This window comes from Chelonoidis abingdonii, chromosome 16 (assembly GCF_003597395.2).
Source record: "Chelonoidis abingdonii isolate Lonesome George chromosome 16, CheloAbing_2.0, whole genome shotgun sequence".
Taxonomy (NCBI): domain Eukaryota; kingdom Metazoa; phylum Chordata; order Testudines; family Testudinidae; genus Chelonoidis; species Chelonoidis abingdonii.
The window spans coordinates 11,520,479-11,536,484 of record NC_133784.1 but is presented as its reverse complement, the minus strand read 5'-3'; the positions used below and the strand labels follow the sequence as shown (position 1 = coordinate 11,536,484).

The 16,006-nt window shown below is 44.8% G+C and overlaps 1 protein-coding gene across 1 annotated transcript in view; it reads right to left on the bottom strand.

Annotated features, from left to right (window-relative positions):
• Positions 1–1,581: 1,581 nt before the first annotated feature.
• Positions 1,582–16,006, bottom strand: part of LOC116831254 (cytochrome P450 2H2-like) — a 44,367-nt gene continuing 29,942 nt past the window's right edge. The window contains exons 6-13 of the mRNA XM_075073054.1: positions 15,466–15,674; positions 14,844–14,993; positions 8,761–8,921; positions 7,757–7,933; positions 6,552–6,693; positions 3,822–4,009; positions 2,994–3,135; positions 1,582–2,074 (exon numbers count right to left, since the gene is read on the bottom strand). Coding sequence (XP_074929155.1) covers positions 1,893–2,074; positions 2,994–3,135; positions 3,822–4,009; positions 6,552–6,693; positions 7,757–7,933; positions 8,761–8,921; positions 14,844–14,993; positions 15,466–15,674 — 1,351 coding nt within the window. The 3' untranslated portion in view covers positions 1,582–1,892. The remainder of the gene's footprint in view (positions 2,075–2,993; positions 3,136–3,821; positions 4,010–6,551; positions 6,694–7,756; positions 7,934–8,760; positions 8,922–14,843; positions 14,994–15,465; positions 15,675–16,006) is intronic.

Here is a 16,006-nt window from a genome sequence, read left to right as displayed (position 1 = left end):
CTTGTAAATAAAGGGTGCAGACCCGATGACTAGCAAGCCAGGTCTGATCAGGCTGATCTCCAGTTATTGGTTCTTGTGCGGCCAGCGCTTCCATTTAGTGACTAGCGGTCGCCTAGGCAGCAGATTTGGGAGGGCAGCAGACTGTTTGGTGGACCTCCTCAGTGTCCTGCAGAGGTCCGCTGTTCCAGTGGCTCGTGGAGCATCCGCAGGCACCTGCGGGACTTTCCACCAGAGCACAGGACCGGCGAGCCGGCCCGCGCCTAGGGCCAAAAACCCTGGCGCCGCTCCTGTCTTGTACCTTCCTACCCCATTGCTATTTCTGAGTTTACCACGGTTTCCTCCATGTCCTGTAGCTACTTTACTGCTCTAGGTCTTGTCAGACTCCCCAGTCCAAGACAGGACCCAGGGATTACTGCCCGCATCCGTTTTCCTCCTTGACCTGCCAACTCCCTTTCCCTTCTGGAGTGACTGCACCCTGCAGCCTATTTGTGCTTTCACTGTTTTACACTCTGAGACCAGTTCCTCTCTCAGCCGAGATTCACCTGCCATCGGGCCCTATCACTCTGGTTCCCTCCAGTGCGCATCTAAGGTTAATAGGCCTTTTCTGGTCCATGATCCTGCTCAGAGCTCAGGTCGGGTGGCAATTAATTGAAAATGCAATTAATCAACAGTGAAACATTCATGGAACATTAGTTTGTGACATCTCTGCCTAGCTCTCTGCCAATTCACACACACCTGCTCCTCGGCAACTGATGGCAAGAGCTTGGCAGCCGAGTTTCCGCTTCCTGTCAGTCCACTGGATATTGCTGCAGCGCCGGGCTCTTAGGTCATGGCTCCATGGAAACCGGCCCAGATTCCTGCTCCCCAGCATCTTCGAGCAGCCCGCCAGCCAGGGAGCATTTCACATCAGAAATACTAAAATGTTCATTGCAGGAATATTTGGTGTTCCAAAATGAAAAATTGTGTAATTTTATGTCTATGAATTTTGCCAAACTTTGCTTTTTGTACCAATTCAGGATAGAATTCTCCCCAACTTGAATTTTTCACAAAAGTGAATTCACTCTTTCCATCCATCTTTATTACTTAATTTAATGTTAAGTTGCTGGTATATATAACAAAGCTGTAAATGCTAGAACAGGGACACAGTTGCCTAGCGAAGTCTGCTTGATTACAGAGTTAAATATATTAGAATGTTATAACATTCCAATGAGAATGGTCTGTAAATAGATTAAATTAAGATTATACAACAATAATACCATATGTTATAATATGTGATATCTACAAGGCTTGGTTGCATTTATTTTTTCCTTTTAACTGCTATTATATATGACACACCTCTCCTTCTAGAACTGCACACCCTGAGAGTAGAAGCCCAAGTCTCACGATAGCAGAATCAAACAAGTAGACGGAGAATCATAGATTTTAAGGAAAAGGATCATGCCTGACTCCCAACTATGCTCCGCTAGTTTGGGATTTCATGTCACCAGGTAACACACAAGGAGCTACACAAACCTGCAGCTACCAGGACATGGAGGATGAGCTGATGAGATAAAGCAAAGGGGAGATGGGTGTGGCAGCATTTATGGCTGTCAAAAGTAGTTTCCATTGTTGTCAACTGCACCACAAATGAACTGAAAACATACCCAGCTTATGTCAGGAACAGATTCACACCTGAGACAGTCTGAGAACATTGCTGCTTATTGTACATTCCTATGTTATTTTTTTGGTATTGCACTTAATTTTGTTACATCACAGTTACTTAAAAAGCCAGATTATTTAGCTTTCTGTTTCGAGACAGTGAGTTCATTTCTGTCACTGTACTAATGAGTCCAGGATCATAGACAATCAAATTCACTACTGGTGTAGGACACGGAGATGACTTTTCATGGTCTTTATCGAGGCAAAACACAGAGCTGGTATGGTTTTGGTGCACTTATCCCTGCACTTGGTAGCGGAGTTATATCAATGTCTTTGGGGTCAATGCGAGATTTCAAGGTAAAATTCTGCAAAATCGTTGTCAGTAGCAAAAATAGCTCCATCCGAGCCAGAGCCTCTCCCACACAAATCCGTTTCCCTGCAATAAAAAAGGAATATCAAAGAGATGCAGGAGATCTTTCTTTTCAAAATATGTTAAATACTGTTACAATGGAAGTAAACCTCCAAATTAAAATTAGATGCACAGAGTGATTCAGGGTCACTACATGGAGGATAATGGCCATCTCTCAGAGTTCAGGAAGGTATAAATGCATTTCATAGAATCATACAACTGGAAGGGACCTTGAGAGGTCATCTAGTCCAGTCCGCTGCATTCAAGGCAGGATTAAGTTTTATATTATTTGGGGGTTTAAGAAGCCACTCACAGATCATTTTAAAGGCTGCGTTCCATAGAGTAAGTAGCTTTTTAAATACCAGTATGTGGAGACGGATGGGCAGATGTGGGGTTTGATAATAGTTAATGCAAGTCCCGAGCCAGGTAACATGTTTAAGGGAGGAATGACACAGTGGTTCTTGAGTGGAAGGCAGAATTAACAGATAGCGAGGTGCAGGCATGCTGAGTAGCAGAATGGAGGAGAACAGCATACAGGGTTTATTAACAGAGTGTAGGGATCTTCACTGATTGGAGTAAAGTTGAGAAGCTAAGCAACCCATACTGATCTCTCTCCAGGTGACTATGCAGATGGCTTCTGCCCTGTTGCACGTTACTCCCTTCAATTTCACTTTTGCATGCACATTCAATCACAATTCGTCCACGGTGAGCTGACACAGACAGACAAAGGAAGATGTGAAGTTGCCAGGCAGAGTTGAGAGTAGTGCATGTTCAATTAGTTAAAAAAGAGACTGGAGACCAACAGTTGCTTCGCTGTTGTGAGAGGCTCTGCTTCAGGGATGGCCCAAAAAGGCTCTGCAGACTACAGTTTGAGAACTCTTTGTATACTCAAGACAAAGCTAAGAGAGAATGGTCTGGAACCTGAAACAAACATGGCTTTTTTTACCTGCAGAAAAAGGAATGAAGAAGTCACTCTTCCTAAAGGCACCATTTTCATCCAAGAAATGTCCTGGGTTAAATTGCTCTGGCTTTGGAAATTCTCTGCTGTCACCTAGGACCGACTGCAGAACAGGGAATATAGTGGTGCCCTGATTTACAAACACAGATAAAGAACGTTTAAATGGATACTGTTGAAACCAAAAAGTCTCCAGAATTCACTGAGCCGGTTAGTGGGACACATTTTTCTTTCTTTCATTTCCTTGCATCCCCTGGAAATTCATGCCTTCAACCAGACCTAGAAATACTCAGATTCCATGAGAAAAGGTAACCCCACCAAACTGCAGCCCATCTGGAACAACTAGATCCTGGAATTTCATAAGAAAAGCTGCTCCCATTAGATTATGACCCTGGTTTCTACATCCAAGAGGTTTGGAAAAGTCTGGCTAAGATCCAGAAGTGTTAGGTGTTAGTCTTAGATGCTATTTGGAAGCATTTGAGTTTCCCTTGTCTTTATAGTTTAGTCATCACACCAATAGTTTCCCCATAACTAATTAACAATATGGTTATGCTAAAAATCCCTATACAACTCAAAGTGAAATTCAGTTAGCAACCTAGGATGTGCTCACTGTGGGTTGTGGTGTATATTAACACCTCAGCATATCTAAAGATTGGTGGAGATGGAACCATCTCAGAAATTGACCTCCCAAAAGAGGCTCCCAAAAAGAGGGAAGCTAATGCACACTTAGAGGCAAACATTTCTGTTGTGAATAATTCAAAACTGACAAAAGGAAAAGGTAGAAGAACTGGATTTTTCAGAGAAACATTGAGAACTAACCTTTGGGATAACATATTGTCTGAAATGAGTGTCTCTGGTCACTGCATGTGGGACATTCAATGGGACAAGGTTAATGAATCTCTGCACCTCGTGTATCACAGCATCTGTGTAGGGCATCTGGCTTCGGTCTGCCATGCAGGGGCTTCGGCTTCGGCCAACCACATGGTCAATCTCTTCATGAACTTTCTCTGTCATCAAATGAACAAGGTTAACAATAAAGCTAAAGAACAGGATTCCCATAATTTTGCCCCCATTCTGTTACATGGTCAGAAATGCACACAATTCAGCAGATACATGTTGGTAATATAACGAGTTATAACAATATAACAGTTTTGGGTTACAGAAACTATTGTATATGGTATTGAGGATAAAATGCCAATAATGTAATTATTAGGACAGTGATATGGTTCATAACTGGTTATGTTATAAAAGAGCACAATGTCATGTTATCACCAGAGCATATAACTAACTGCTGTGCAAGAGATTGAGGCCTAAAATCCCCCACACACTCCAGTCAATCATCCACATGAGCTTGGAAGAAGCCCATGAGGTGGGAATTAGCACTGGATATTAGCTGGGTATTGATAAATCTCTAACACTTGCCTTTATTTGAGGGGAAGGTCTGGCACTCTGTATCTGTATGAAATTAGGAGATTTTGCTTTATGGTTGTTATTGAAATATGTTGTAAGCTTGAGAGTCATCCACTGCCAGTTCTCCAGTGACAACAAAGGAGGGGATCCACTCCCAGGAAGGTGTTAAATTACCATTAATCAGCGGGGGACTTTTAAACAAAGGATTTACAGTGCTGTAAGCAGGGGTGAAAGTAATTTACAGGACTTACCGGTACTGCCGGAGTCCTGAGGGGGTGTGGCCTCATCTGGAAGAGGCGTGTCCTCTCAAGATTTAAAGGCCCTGGGGCACCGGCTTGGGAGCCCCAGGGTCTTTAAATCAACTAAGGGCTCCCAGCTGAAGAGGTGGCTGAGAGCCCCCTCTTGGGCTCAGGGGCAAATTAAAGGGCCCAGGGCTCCTGCCGCCGGGGGGACCTTGAGCTTTGTGGGGCTGGGGCAGGGATTTAAAGGGTCCAGAGCTCCTGCTGCTGAGGGGAGCCCCGAACCCTTTAAATCCTGGCCCCAGCCCAGCCGCCAGAGCCGCGGCCGGGATTCAAAGGGCTCTGGGCTGCCTGCAGCCACAGGGAGCTCTGAGCCCTTTAAATCCCAGCCCTACCCCGGCTGCTGGAGCCATGGCCGGGATTTAAAGGGCTCTGGGCTGCCCGCAGCCGCAGACAGCCCAGAGCCCTTTCAATCCCCACCATGGAAGCCGGTGCAGTCCAGCACGGCGTACTGGCTCTTGCCGGTACGCCTTACCAGACCAGACCGGCTTACTTTCATCTCTGGCTGTAAGAGAGCTGCACAAGCATCACACAATGGGGGATTGCTCCACTCTGTGACTCAGCAAAGCCCATCTGGACATATCTGAGCTAGTATTTTCCAGGCACACAGACTGCGGATACAAATTAGGGGACAGTGGCATCATGCTTTTGCCTTTCTCCTCCCTACCTAGACTGGAAGCAATAAGAATACTGGGAAGACCAAGCCTTGAACTGAGGAGACTGGTCCCAGGCTTAAAGGGGAAGCCTGTGAATTAAGGATTGTAATCTACCTGCAGCATCCAGTGGGGTGAGAAAAATGGCTTGATCCAAACGCTGCATAGTCTAAAAAGGTTCAAGATTTAGACTGTGTGCTTAACTTTTATTTTCTTTGGTAATTTTCTCTGACCTTTTGTGCCTGTCACTTATAGTCACTTAAAATCTATCTTTCTGTAGTTAATAAACCTCTTTTATATTTTACCTAAAACAGTGTGTTTTGGTTGAAGTGCTTGGGAAATCTCAGCTCAGTTTACAAAGCCTAGTGCATGTCCTCTCCACATCAAGGAAGGGGTGGACTGGGTAATGAACTTACATTGGTCAGGCTTCTGACCACGACAAGACGGTACGGCTCAGAGATACAAGGCTGGGGGCTTGGGAGATTTGCTGGTGCCTTTCTGTGTGTGATTCGTGAATGGCTCAGGGAACATTCATGCAATTTACTAAGGTGTGGGGTTCCACATGCTATTGTACTCAGTGATAACAGCTCATGAAGGGGTTTGCTGCCTGTCACTAGCAAAGCATTATGAAAGACAGCCCAGGCTGGAAAGTTAAGGGGGGAACAATGGTACTCCAGTTCCAGGTTGTACCGCAGGGATCCTGTCAGAGAGGGGGCCACCTGACAGCCCTGGAATACCAAGGCTCCTGTTACTCATAAACTTGGTACCTTCTTGTCAGTGGCAGCACAGGTTTCTCCTGCACAAACACACACACTTTCTCCCAGCCCAAAAGCCTTAACTTGGACTGGGAGGTGAGAAAGGAATCCAGTCACAATGACTTACTCAGGCTGAGGACTCTGTGCTGAGACCACCCATGAGGAGATTGAGTAATGACAGTTGTGATGATGCTTTTCAAATGTGGACACCTGTCTACGCAAATTGAACTAAAACACCCATCCCCAAACACATCTCAGTTTCACATAAACCAGCAAACAGCTTGCACACAGCAGTAATGTCAGTTACTTCCAGCCCAAGCCAGATTTGATCTAATGACTTAAGGGACAGGGGTCTGTATCCATTAGAGATCCCTTGAGCCATGTAACCCCTCATCTCTCCAAGACTTAAAATTGTGTGTGTCTGTACAGTACCTTCTATTTCTGGGTATTTCAGAAGAATCAGGAGCGCATAGTTCAGGGTGGTGCTGGATGTTCCCGTTCCAGCAAAGAATAAATCCAATGTGCTTCTTACCAAGTTATCAGTGTTAAATTCCGACTGGCTGTTTTGACGTTCCTGCAGAGAAACTTGTTATGGTTGTTTGATCATTGACTGTAAGAGAATGGAATCTATTCATACAGGCTCAAAGTCTCTCAATTTCTACCTGCTCTGTGTCCCACCTGCCATCTTTATAAAAATCCTTATAAAAAATGGGCCACAGCCCTGAAGATTGCAGTAGCACTGCAGGGGTGTTTTGGGTCATTGCTGTGGAAATATATGGTCTTTTCTATTAGAGGAGAATTGGAGCTTTACTTTTACCTGGTTAGTTTTCATCTGTATTTTTAACTGTTGTTGCTGATTCCCTTTGCTTTCATATTTTGTTTGGATGGGCAGCACTAATGCCCTTGAAAACTTAGAAACAGAAAGGAAACCAAATGTCTCTAACCAATTTTTAGCCTTGGAGCCAGAAGGACTGAGTCTGATGCTCCAAAGGAAGTGAGATCCCCACTGAAAATGCAGATGGCCTGGCTATCTGCTGACCGAGGAGTGCAGTGGAAGAACACCTAATAGGCTGTTGCTGTAAAATATTGCAGAAGATTAGCAGGAGGGGTTTCCAAAAAAGCTGGTAATAGGTTAGGTCTGTGGGTGTGGGCATAGGAAGCCATTAGAATTTGTTTTCTCCTGCTAATCCCACTGATGCTAACACATACCAGTAAAAGTGCCTCTGTCCACCTTATAAATAAAACCCTTTCAATGGCTAACCTCCAACAGAGCTAATGTACACATTGCCAAGTGCTGTTGATACCTGCTTTGGGTGCTTTGTCCTTTTAAGACATATCTACACTGCAATTAAAAATCCACGACTGGCCTGATTCAGCTGACTCGGGCTTGTGGGGATCAGGTTGAGGGGCTATAATATTGCAGTGTAGGCATATGGGCTTGGGGTGCAGCACAGGCTCTGAGACCTAGAAACATCTACACTATTCACACAAATGAGGTGAGCAGGGCTTGGCTTTTAGAATGTAAACCCCAGCGGCAGAGACCTGATCTAAATTTGAGTCTTGTACAGAGTGATAAATACCCATGATAGGTATAACCCACTCCACAGCAAAGGGGAAGGGCTGCTGCTCTCACTTACCTGTTCCATTTTGATGAGGAAAGCATCAATGAAGTCTCGAGGGCAGCTAAGATCCAGAGACTCTTTGTGCATCTTCACCCTCGCCAGAACAAACCTTTTAAATTCCTCCGCATTTTTAATTAACTGCTGGTGAGGCCCAGGGATATAATCCATGAGAGTTGGGAAAAAATTGTACAGCTAGAATGATGGAAGGAAAAGCACATCTTAGTTTAATCTGGACACAACGAATAATCAGTTGACTCAATTGACTCAGTTACAGCAGCACAATACAATATTTCTGTGCCACGTTCCTGTGCTAATGGATTCTAAAGAACTTCCCCAGCTTCACTAACTCATTCTACTCAATACACACCTATTCCTCACATAAACTGCAGTGACACTCAGTTCTATTCACTACAATAAGCTCCATTATCTCCAGCATAAAACCATCCCCAATATTCACATGCTGTTCTTGAAAATCACACTCAAGTTTCCAAACCTAACTCGGAATACAGATTTTCGTAGGCAGAAATAAAACATTATAGACTATACAAGTAAAAGAAATCTTAGTCTTCCTCCAGTTGGAGTGAAGGGGCCAAATTCTCTGCTGCTATAACTCAGTTAATTTCCACTGAGTTTGACTGTTGTGCATTTGGTGAGGTTTTCAGCAATGGGATATATGAGTGGCTGTGTACCGGAAATGAAAAAGATTTTGCTTTGCAGGTGAGGAATGAGACCATATTCAGGTATCCCATTGTGAATATACTAAGGCATGTGAACTGCAACAGTTTGGATGCTAATGTTTTAATTCTGAGCAAATGAAGTGTTTTGTGTGGGAATTTAAATTATCCTCAGAAACAAGCTTGAGGCTGGAATTGGTAATAGCGGCAGCCTAATGAGGAGAATAGGAACATTATGGGAATCTGAAATAACAATTGTTTAAGGAGAATGAATGGTAAAAGAAAGAAATCTCTGTCCCTTCCTCCTTTATAAAGGAGAAGAGTGGGAAAAACCACTGAACACACCTGTGCCAGGAAAGAGCGAAAGAGTTCATCGTTTCCCTCTGTGAGCTTAATTAATGTCAGAAACTTCTGATCTTCATAGTCAAATCGGTCTCCAAAGACAACGGAACAGATGACGTTGGAGACAGCGTGGGTGAGAGGGATGGTGGGGTCAAAGGGTCGCTCTGCAATAAAACCAAACCAAAGTCCAGTTTTTAATTCAGTATTTTCACCTACAGCATCACATCCATTGATGTTACTGGGACGTTCTGGATGTCCTGGCCCCAGACCAAGAGGGCAGTCCCTAATATTCACTGGGGAGGGTGAGTTATGGCGTAATAATTCCAGGGTAAACTGGGCTTTAGACTTTTTTTAGTCCCTCTCAAGAGCCTCCCTCAGGTGACAGGCCTGAGTTCCTGCCCCTCTCTGAATGGAAGGAACCCCTCAGTCCAACCACCCCTGGATTGGCTAGCTGGGCAGCAGACTCACTACATCCCAACTATGGTAGCATGACAGGCTGCCCTGTGCTGGACACCTGTGAGCCCTTTCCCTCCAGGGACCTATGACCAGCAGGGGATCAAAGTGACTCAAAAACAATTTCTCCAAAACTAAGTGTTAATTATCCTCCCAAAGGTATGCAGCACACAGAGCCAAAACTAGAAACAATAAAGGCTTCTACACACATTCCTTTTATCTAAACAATCATTCCTTGCAAGCTTTGCTAAGTTCCATTCAGCCCAGTTACCTCCATCTCACTCAACCCCCTTCCTGCTTGGGTGAAAATCCTTAAGGTTTTAGTATCCCTATTGGATGCGAGTTTCTGTCTGGGAAGATAATACTTTCCAAACAGCTGAAGCTACGCTGGGGGTGTTCTCAAATTAACAACTTCTCCATTACTACTCTTGGTATTCTCTCTGACCGTACTTACCTTTGCTATTATTTCATTTCCCCTTAATGTCCCCCTTTCAGCCTCCTTTTATGTAATTCAGTACAGCCAGGTAGGATAATATCACACAGCTAAACTGAGGTGCACATGAAAAATAACACTGATATTTCCCTCACTCTCCACATAGAGCTTCCCCAATGCTATCTCTGTAAATTTATATTAAATAATTATCCCCATTTTGCTAGGAATCAGTTTTCACACTGTCTCCTTTGCTGCTGTCTGCTGGACACACTCTGGTCTGAATAGGGATCATTGGTCCCTCTATGGGTCCCTCTCTAAGTGACACCTGCCTGTCTGCCATGGGCTCCTTACACAGGCCTAACAGACAGTATTCCTTTCAAAAGAGGATCTTGCATTGAGAGGATTCTACCTGAGCCATTGCTTGTAGCATCATCACAAACTCCTACAATGCAGCGGGACCAATACAATATTCAAAGCAATTGTCTACAAGACTTCAGCCCTCTGACTTGAGACCACATTGCACAGGGAGAACATCCAGAAGCAGCATTTTCTCCATCCAGTGTGTTCTCGCCTCATGTCCCTCACCAGGGGTGAAAGTAACTTAAAGGACTTACCGGTACGCTGACCTGACTGGGAAGAGCAGGCTTTATAATACCTGGCTCCTTTAAATCAAGATATTAAGTAGCCTAGGCGCTCCGCTGCAGTCAGCAGCCGGACTGAGGAGCGGTCTCACATCCCTGTTAAACTGCACCAACGGAGCACCTAGGCCAGCTGCAGAGGTAGGGACTATGGGAAGCGCAGGCTCAGGGCAAATTTAAGAGGGCAAGGCTCTGTGCTGCCACTACTACAGTGGCTTACTTCAAGCCTCTGTCCTCACACCACGCAGATCTTTATGAGTTCATATCTACAGGAGCACTGCCTTGGCTCAGGATTAACAAGTGCCAACAGCAGTAAAGTAGCTCTGTCTGTGTCTGTATATATGGGGTGGCGAAGGTTCTCCACGCATTCTCCTCTCACTACACACAATTCAACCCCAGATGGAGAGTCTAACCTTCATTTACTAAATGTTGCACTGTATATTGCAAGAAGGCAGGATGGTCTGTGGTATGGCAGTGCCTGTGGTCTTAGGAAATATGGAGACAATTCCCAAGACTCTGTCCAAACTTCCAGTGTGACCTCGAGCAGCACTTAATCTCTCTCTGTCTCGTTGCCCCATCCTAAAAGAGAAAAAATAATTCTTCCTTTCTCCACTTTTTCTTCTTCATGTGTATTTAATATGTACAAGTTGCGTTGGCGGCAGGGACGTTCTCCACGTTTGTAACACAACCTAGTCAAAAGGAGCCCATCTTGGCTGGACCTCTAGAAACTATAGAACACATAAATAAATAAAATAAATAAAAATAATATTCATCACTAGAAAGCACTGTAAATTAAACAGTGATATATTTGGAGGCATCCCCGTACAAGTGTAGGTGCAACTTGATCAGACATCTAGCAAGAGAAGAAAATCAGAATAAGGAAGCGGTAGGCCTGGGTGTCTTATTAGCCCAACACACTGAAGATAAACTAATCCACTCTAACATGGTTTACTGTGTTAGCTTCTGCCTACTCTGGACAAACATTTCCATTTGCCCAATAGCCACAGATCAGAGGGTAGAAAAACATGGGAAAATAACAGCCAGAAAGTCCATCCAGGAACTTTTGTCACATCCTTACATTAACACAGATGGTATATGGCAGTAATGGCTTGAGCAGCGGATGGCCCAACTGTGCTCCGAAAGCGCATTGCGCTCTTCAGAAGAGGAAGTAATTTGTGGCTCCTTGCATAGGCGCTGGCTCCGGGCTGGAGCTAACAGGCACAACTTTCCAATATGCCTAGGGTTCTCACTGCCTCAATACCCTGTCTGCCCCCACACCACACCTTCCCCTCAAAGCCCCTGCTCCTTCCCCCAAAGCTGCCAGCCTTTTCTGTCCCCCTCCCCACAGAGCCTCCTGAGCAATGCAAAACATATGATTGCAGGCAGGAGGTGCTGAGACTGGATGGGGCTGCGCAGTATGAGGCGCTGGGGGCTGGAGTGATGAGAGGCTGCTGAGTGTACTACTCATGAGCTCTTTTGCAATGTACAGTGGTAAATTCCTGGGGTCCTTCTCTGGTTGCCATCTCAGTGCACGCCTGTTTGAATTATAAGGTGTTTGAAACCAAGTAATATCACTAAATAAAAGAGACAAGAGTCTCTTTAGCTGACTCAGTTTCCAAATTACATGCAGCAATCCCCATCCGTGTGTGTTTCTGAGCTTTCCACCCCAAAAACGAGCTCCTCCTGGATCCTTCCTCAACACTTTTCTTCCCCATCCTCAAAGTTTTCAACGGTGGTGAAGGGCAATCGCCGAAGCTGTTTCCACCTGCTCCCCAGTGCTGAATAATAATTGCCTGGAATACAAGGGAGGACAGAATGAAGGGGGAGCAGACTAAATTACTAAATTTCTAACCAAGGAAATATTGTCAAGTGAGAAGTTCAATTGAACACAAATAATGTGTGTTTACTGGAGACACTAACATTTAATTGATAATGTGCACGTACCTCAAAACTCCCACACATTAATCATCCTGTTAATACGCAATTATGAACAAGACAAAATAATTCCTTGGCCATGCCCAATGCTGTACTTTGTTCTCCAACACAGTGTAAACTGTCACAGTAATTAGAGCATAAGTACCATATATTGCGTACCATATAAAAATAACGAATATCACTGGGACATAAATAACGTGGGTAAAGTTAGTATACTTCAAAGCCCACAGAGCTAAGTGAAACACGAGCCTGGTCTTCTCAGTCATGTTTCTCTGCACACCAACAGGAGAACATTGCATGCGCTACATTGCCAGAAGTTGTTAGAATGTACCTCTTCTTGGCAGCTTGTCCGCCAGTGCCAGTTTTTCCTCTTCCATCTGACGCGTCCCCGTTGACAATCAGAGCTCCTTCACAGCCCTCGCTGTCCATATACAGCAGCCACAACTCCGCATAGTGAACCCACGTATATTGTCAAACGGCCAGACTCGCACTGAGCTGTAAAGATTAAACACAAAGGACCAAATACATTTTTACTAAATCCACTAGAGTAAAATGAGGGAGAAGTGGGATCAAATTCCGAACTGATAGAGAGAGCTCTCCTGCCAGTAAGGATTACACCCAAAAAGGGATATAGGCATCTAAACGCAAAAATGTAAATCCTGAAAACCCCAGGCTAACCCTCTTAGGCACCTTAAACTCTCCTCAGTGCCTAAAGTTTCCACCCCTGAATTGCCTGAGGCACTTATAACATCTATTGCTGGGCATGCACATGGCTACCTCAGTCCTTATGGCCAGTTGCCCTAACACAATGCCCGAACTCTGGCTGGATCCTCAAATGCAGTGTTCCTTTCCCTAGCTCATCTGGTCTTAAAATCACACCTAAACAGTAGTAGAAACTCCATACACCAGGTGCCAGAAGAGGAGGAGGAGGAGGTTCCCCCCCAACCCCCGCGCATCACTGTTAGTTTAGTGGGAATGGTAGTCACCTGGGATGTGGGAGAGCCGGGTTTAATTCCCCCCCATACCTGATGTGAAGAAGGGATCTGAAACCAGGTCTCCCTTCTCTCCATCGAGTGTGTCCAGGCCTAAACCACCACACTATGGGTCATTCTGGAAAAGGACTTTCTTGTTGAAGCCGTTCCATTGCGTATCAATAAGTGAATTATAATTGGAAAAGGAACATGGGTCTCCCACATCCTGGGCGAGCAGCCTACGCCTAACCACTAGGATACAGAGCCAGTCTCACTCTCTCTCTGGAACAGCTGCCAAGGAAAGGTAAGTCCACCAGAACACTGGGCCTGAGTCCTCCCATCAGGCAATTTCACCCCTGGGTGTGTGTGGGGAGGAGTGCCCTTCTTCTATCACTGTTCTTTCTGGATCTCCACCCGGGAGGATATGTCAACTTTACAGAGTAAAGCAACAACCTAAGCCTTACCCTTGTCCTGTAAAGAAGGCAAGTAACATTAGATCAATTTTACGAGTGGGAAATACACAAAGAACTTCAGTCGTTTCCCCAGGCACCTATGTGGCATCAGTTACAGACCTGGGACCAGAACCCCAGACTGCTGTCTGTCTTTTCCCTGCTTAACCCACCAGCCACACTCCCCACTGCAGGATAACCTGTATAGGCTGCAGCACAGCTGAGAGGGAGTATTCTGGTTTACCTGTGAATAAGACACATTATCAGAAAAATAACATATTGCCAGAAACAGGTTGTATCTAGCATTCAAGACTAAATATTTCTGTGGAAAAAATATTCAGCCTTAAACATAAGGAGTTGAGCCACTGCGCAATCCCCAGAAATTTCAGAGTTCTCTTTCCCCTGGCTCTGCTTAATGTCCAACTGAGCCAAAGCCCTGCATAAGGAGAAATCCCCCTTACCTCATGTATAGATTGAGGCAAGTTCCTCGTATTCAGCTGCAGCGTGTTCCCTATGATGGGAAAAGCAACAGGGCCAGGCGGCAGCTTTCCATTTCCAGACATCTTTCTCCATGCTGAAAGGAAAAGAAAGCAAGAGACACAAATCAGCAAGAAAACAGTTGTTGCTCCCAGAGGTTCCATTGTAAAATTATTCTGGGTTCTAACAGGGGGTTACTTTGTCTTTCAGAACCCACCTTTTATATATTGTGTGGTGCAAAAGTAAAACGGCAAGTAAAAGCAATTAGCCAATTGCAGCTCTCAATTCTTCTGGGTCAACAAGATTATCTAGGGCTAACAAAGGTTACTGAATATTAACTAACTAGGAATGAACTCCTACGAACCTTTGTTTGCCTCTTGTGTACTCAGTGACAGAGCACAAAAATTAATCATCACATGAAGGCTCTCCNACAGAGCCTCCTGAGCATGCAAAACATATGATTGCAGGAGGCAGGAGGTGCTGACTGGATGGGCTGCAGGCAGGTATGAGGCGCTGGGGGCTGGAGCTGATGAGAGGCTGCTGATGTACTACTATGGCTCTTTTGCAATGTACATTGGTAAATTCTGGGTCCTTCTCTGGTTCCTTCTCAGGTTGGCCACCCCTGGGCTTGAATTATAAGGTGTTTGAACCAAAGTTAATATCACAAAATAAAAGAAGACAAGAGTCTTTAGCTGACTCAGTTTCCAAATTACATGCAGCAATTCCCCACCGTGTGTGTTTCTGAGCCTTTCCACCAGAAAACGAGCTTCCTCCTGGATCCTTTCCTCAACACTTTTCTTCCCCATCCCAAAGTTTCTGAGGGTGGTGAGGGCAAATCGGCGAAGCTGTTTCCACCGCTCCCCAGTGCTGAATATAATGCCTGGAAAAGGGAGGACAGGAATGAAGGGGGGGGAGGGCAGACTAAATTTACTAAATTTCTAACCTAAGGAAATATTGGTCAATGAAAGTTTCAATGTGAACACAAACATTATTGTATGTGTGTTCTACTGGAGACACTACATTACATTGATATGTGCACGTAACTCAAAATCCCACACATTAATCTCATTCCTGTTTATAGCAATTATGAACAAGAAAAATAATTTCATTGGGGGCCATGCCCAATGGCTGTACTTTGTTCTCCAACACAGTGTAAACTGTCACAGTAATTAGAGCAAAGTACATATATTGGTACCATGTAAAAATAAGAAATACACTGGGACATAAATAGGTGGGTAAAGTTAGTAATCCTTCAAAGAACAGAGCTAAGTGAAACACGAGCTGTCTTCTCAGTCATGTTCTCCACATACAGAGAACATCAGCGCTACATGCCGAAGTTGTTAGAAATGTACCTCTTCCTTTGGCAAGCTTGTCCGCCAGTGCCAGTTTTCCTCTTCCACTGAACTCGTCCCCTTGATCAATCAGAGCTTCCTTCACAGCCTCCTGTCCATACAGCACCACAACCCGCAGTGAACCCACGTATATTGTGAAAACCGGGCCATACTTCGCACTGAGCTGTAAAAGATTAACACAAAGGACCAATACATTTTTACTAAATCCACTTAAGAATAAGAATGAGAGTGGATCAAATTACGAACTGATGAGAGAGCTCTCCTGCCAGTAAGGATTACACCCAAAAAGGGATATAGGCATCTAAACGCAAAATGTAGATCCTGAAAACCCCCAGCTAACCCTCTAGGCACCTTAACTCCCTCAGTGCCTAAGTTTCCACCCCTGAATTGCCTGAGGCACTTATAACATCTGTTGCTGGGCATGCACATGGCTACCTCAGTCCTTATGGCCAGTGCCTAACACATGCCCGAACTCTGGCTGGATCCTCAAATGCAGTGTTCCCTCCCTAGCTCATCTGGTCTTAAATCACACCTAACAGAG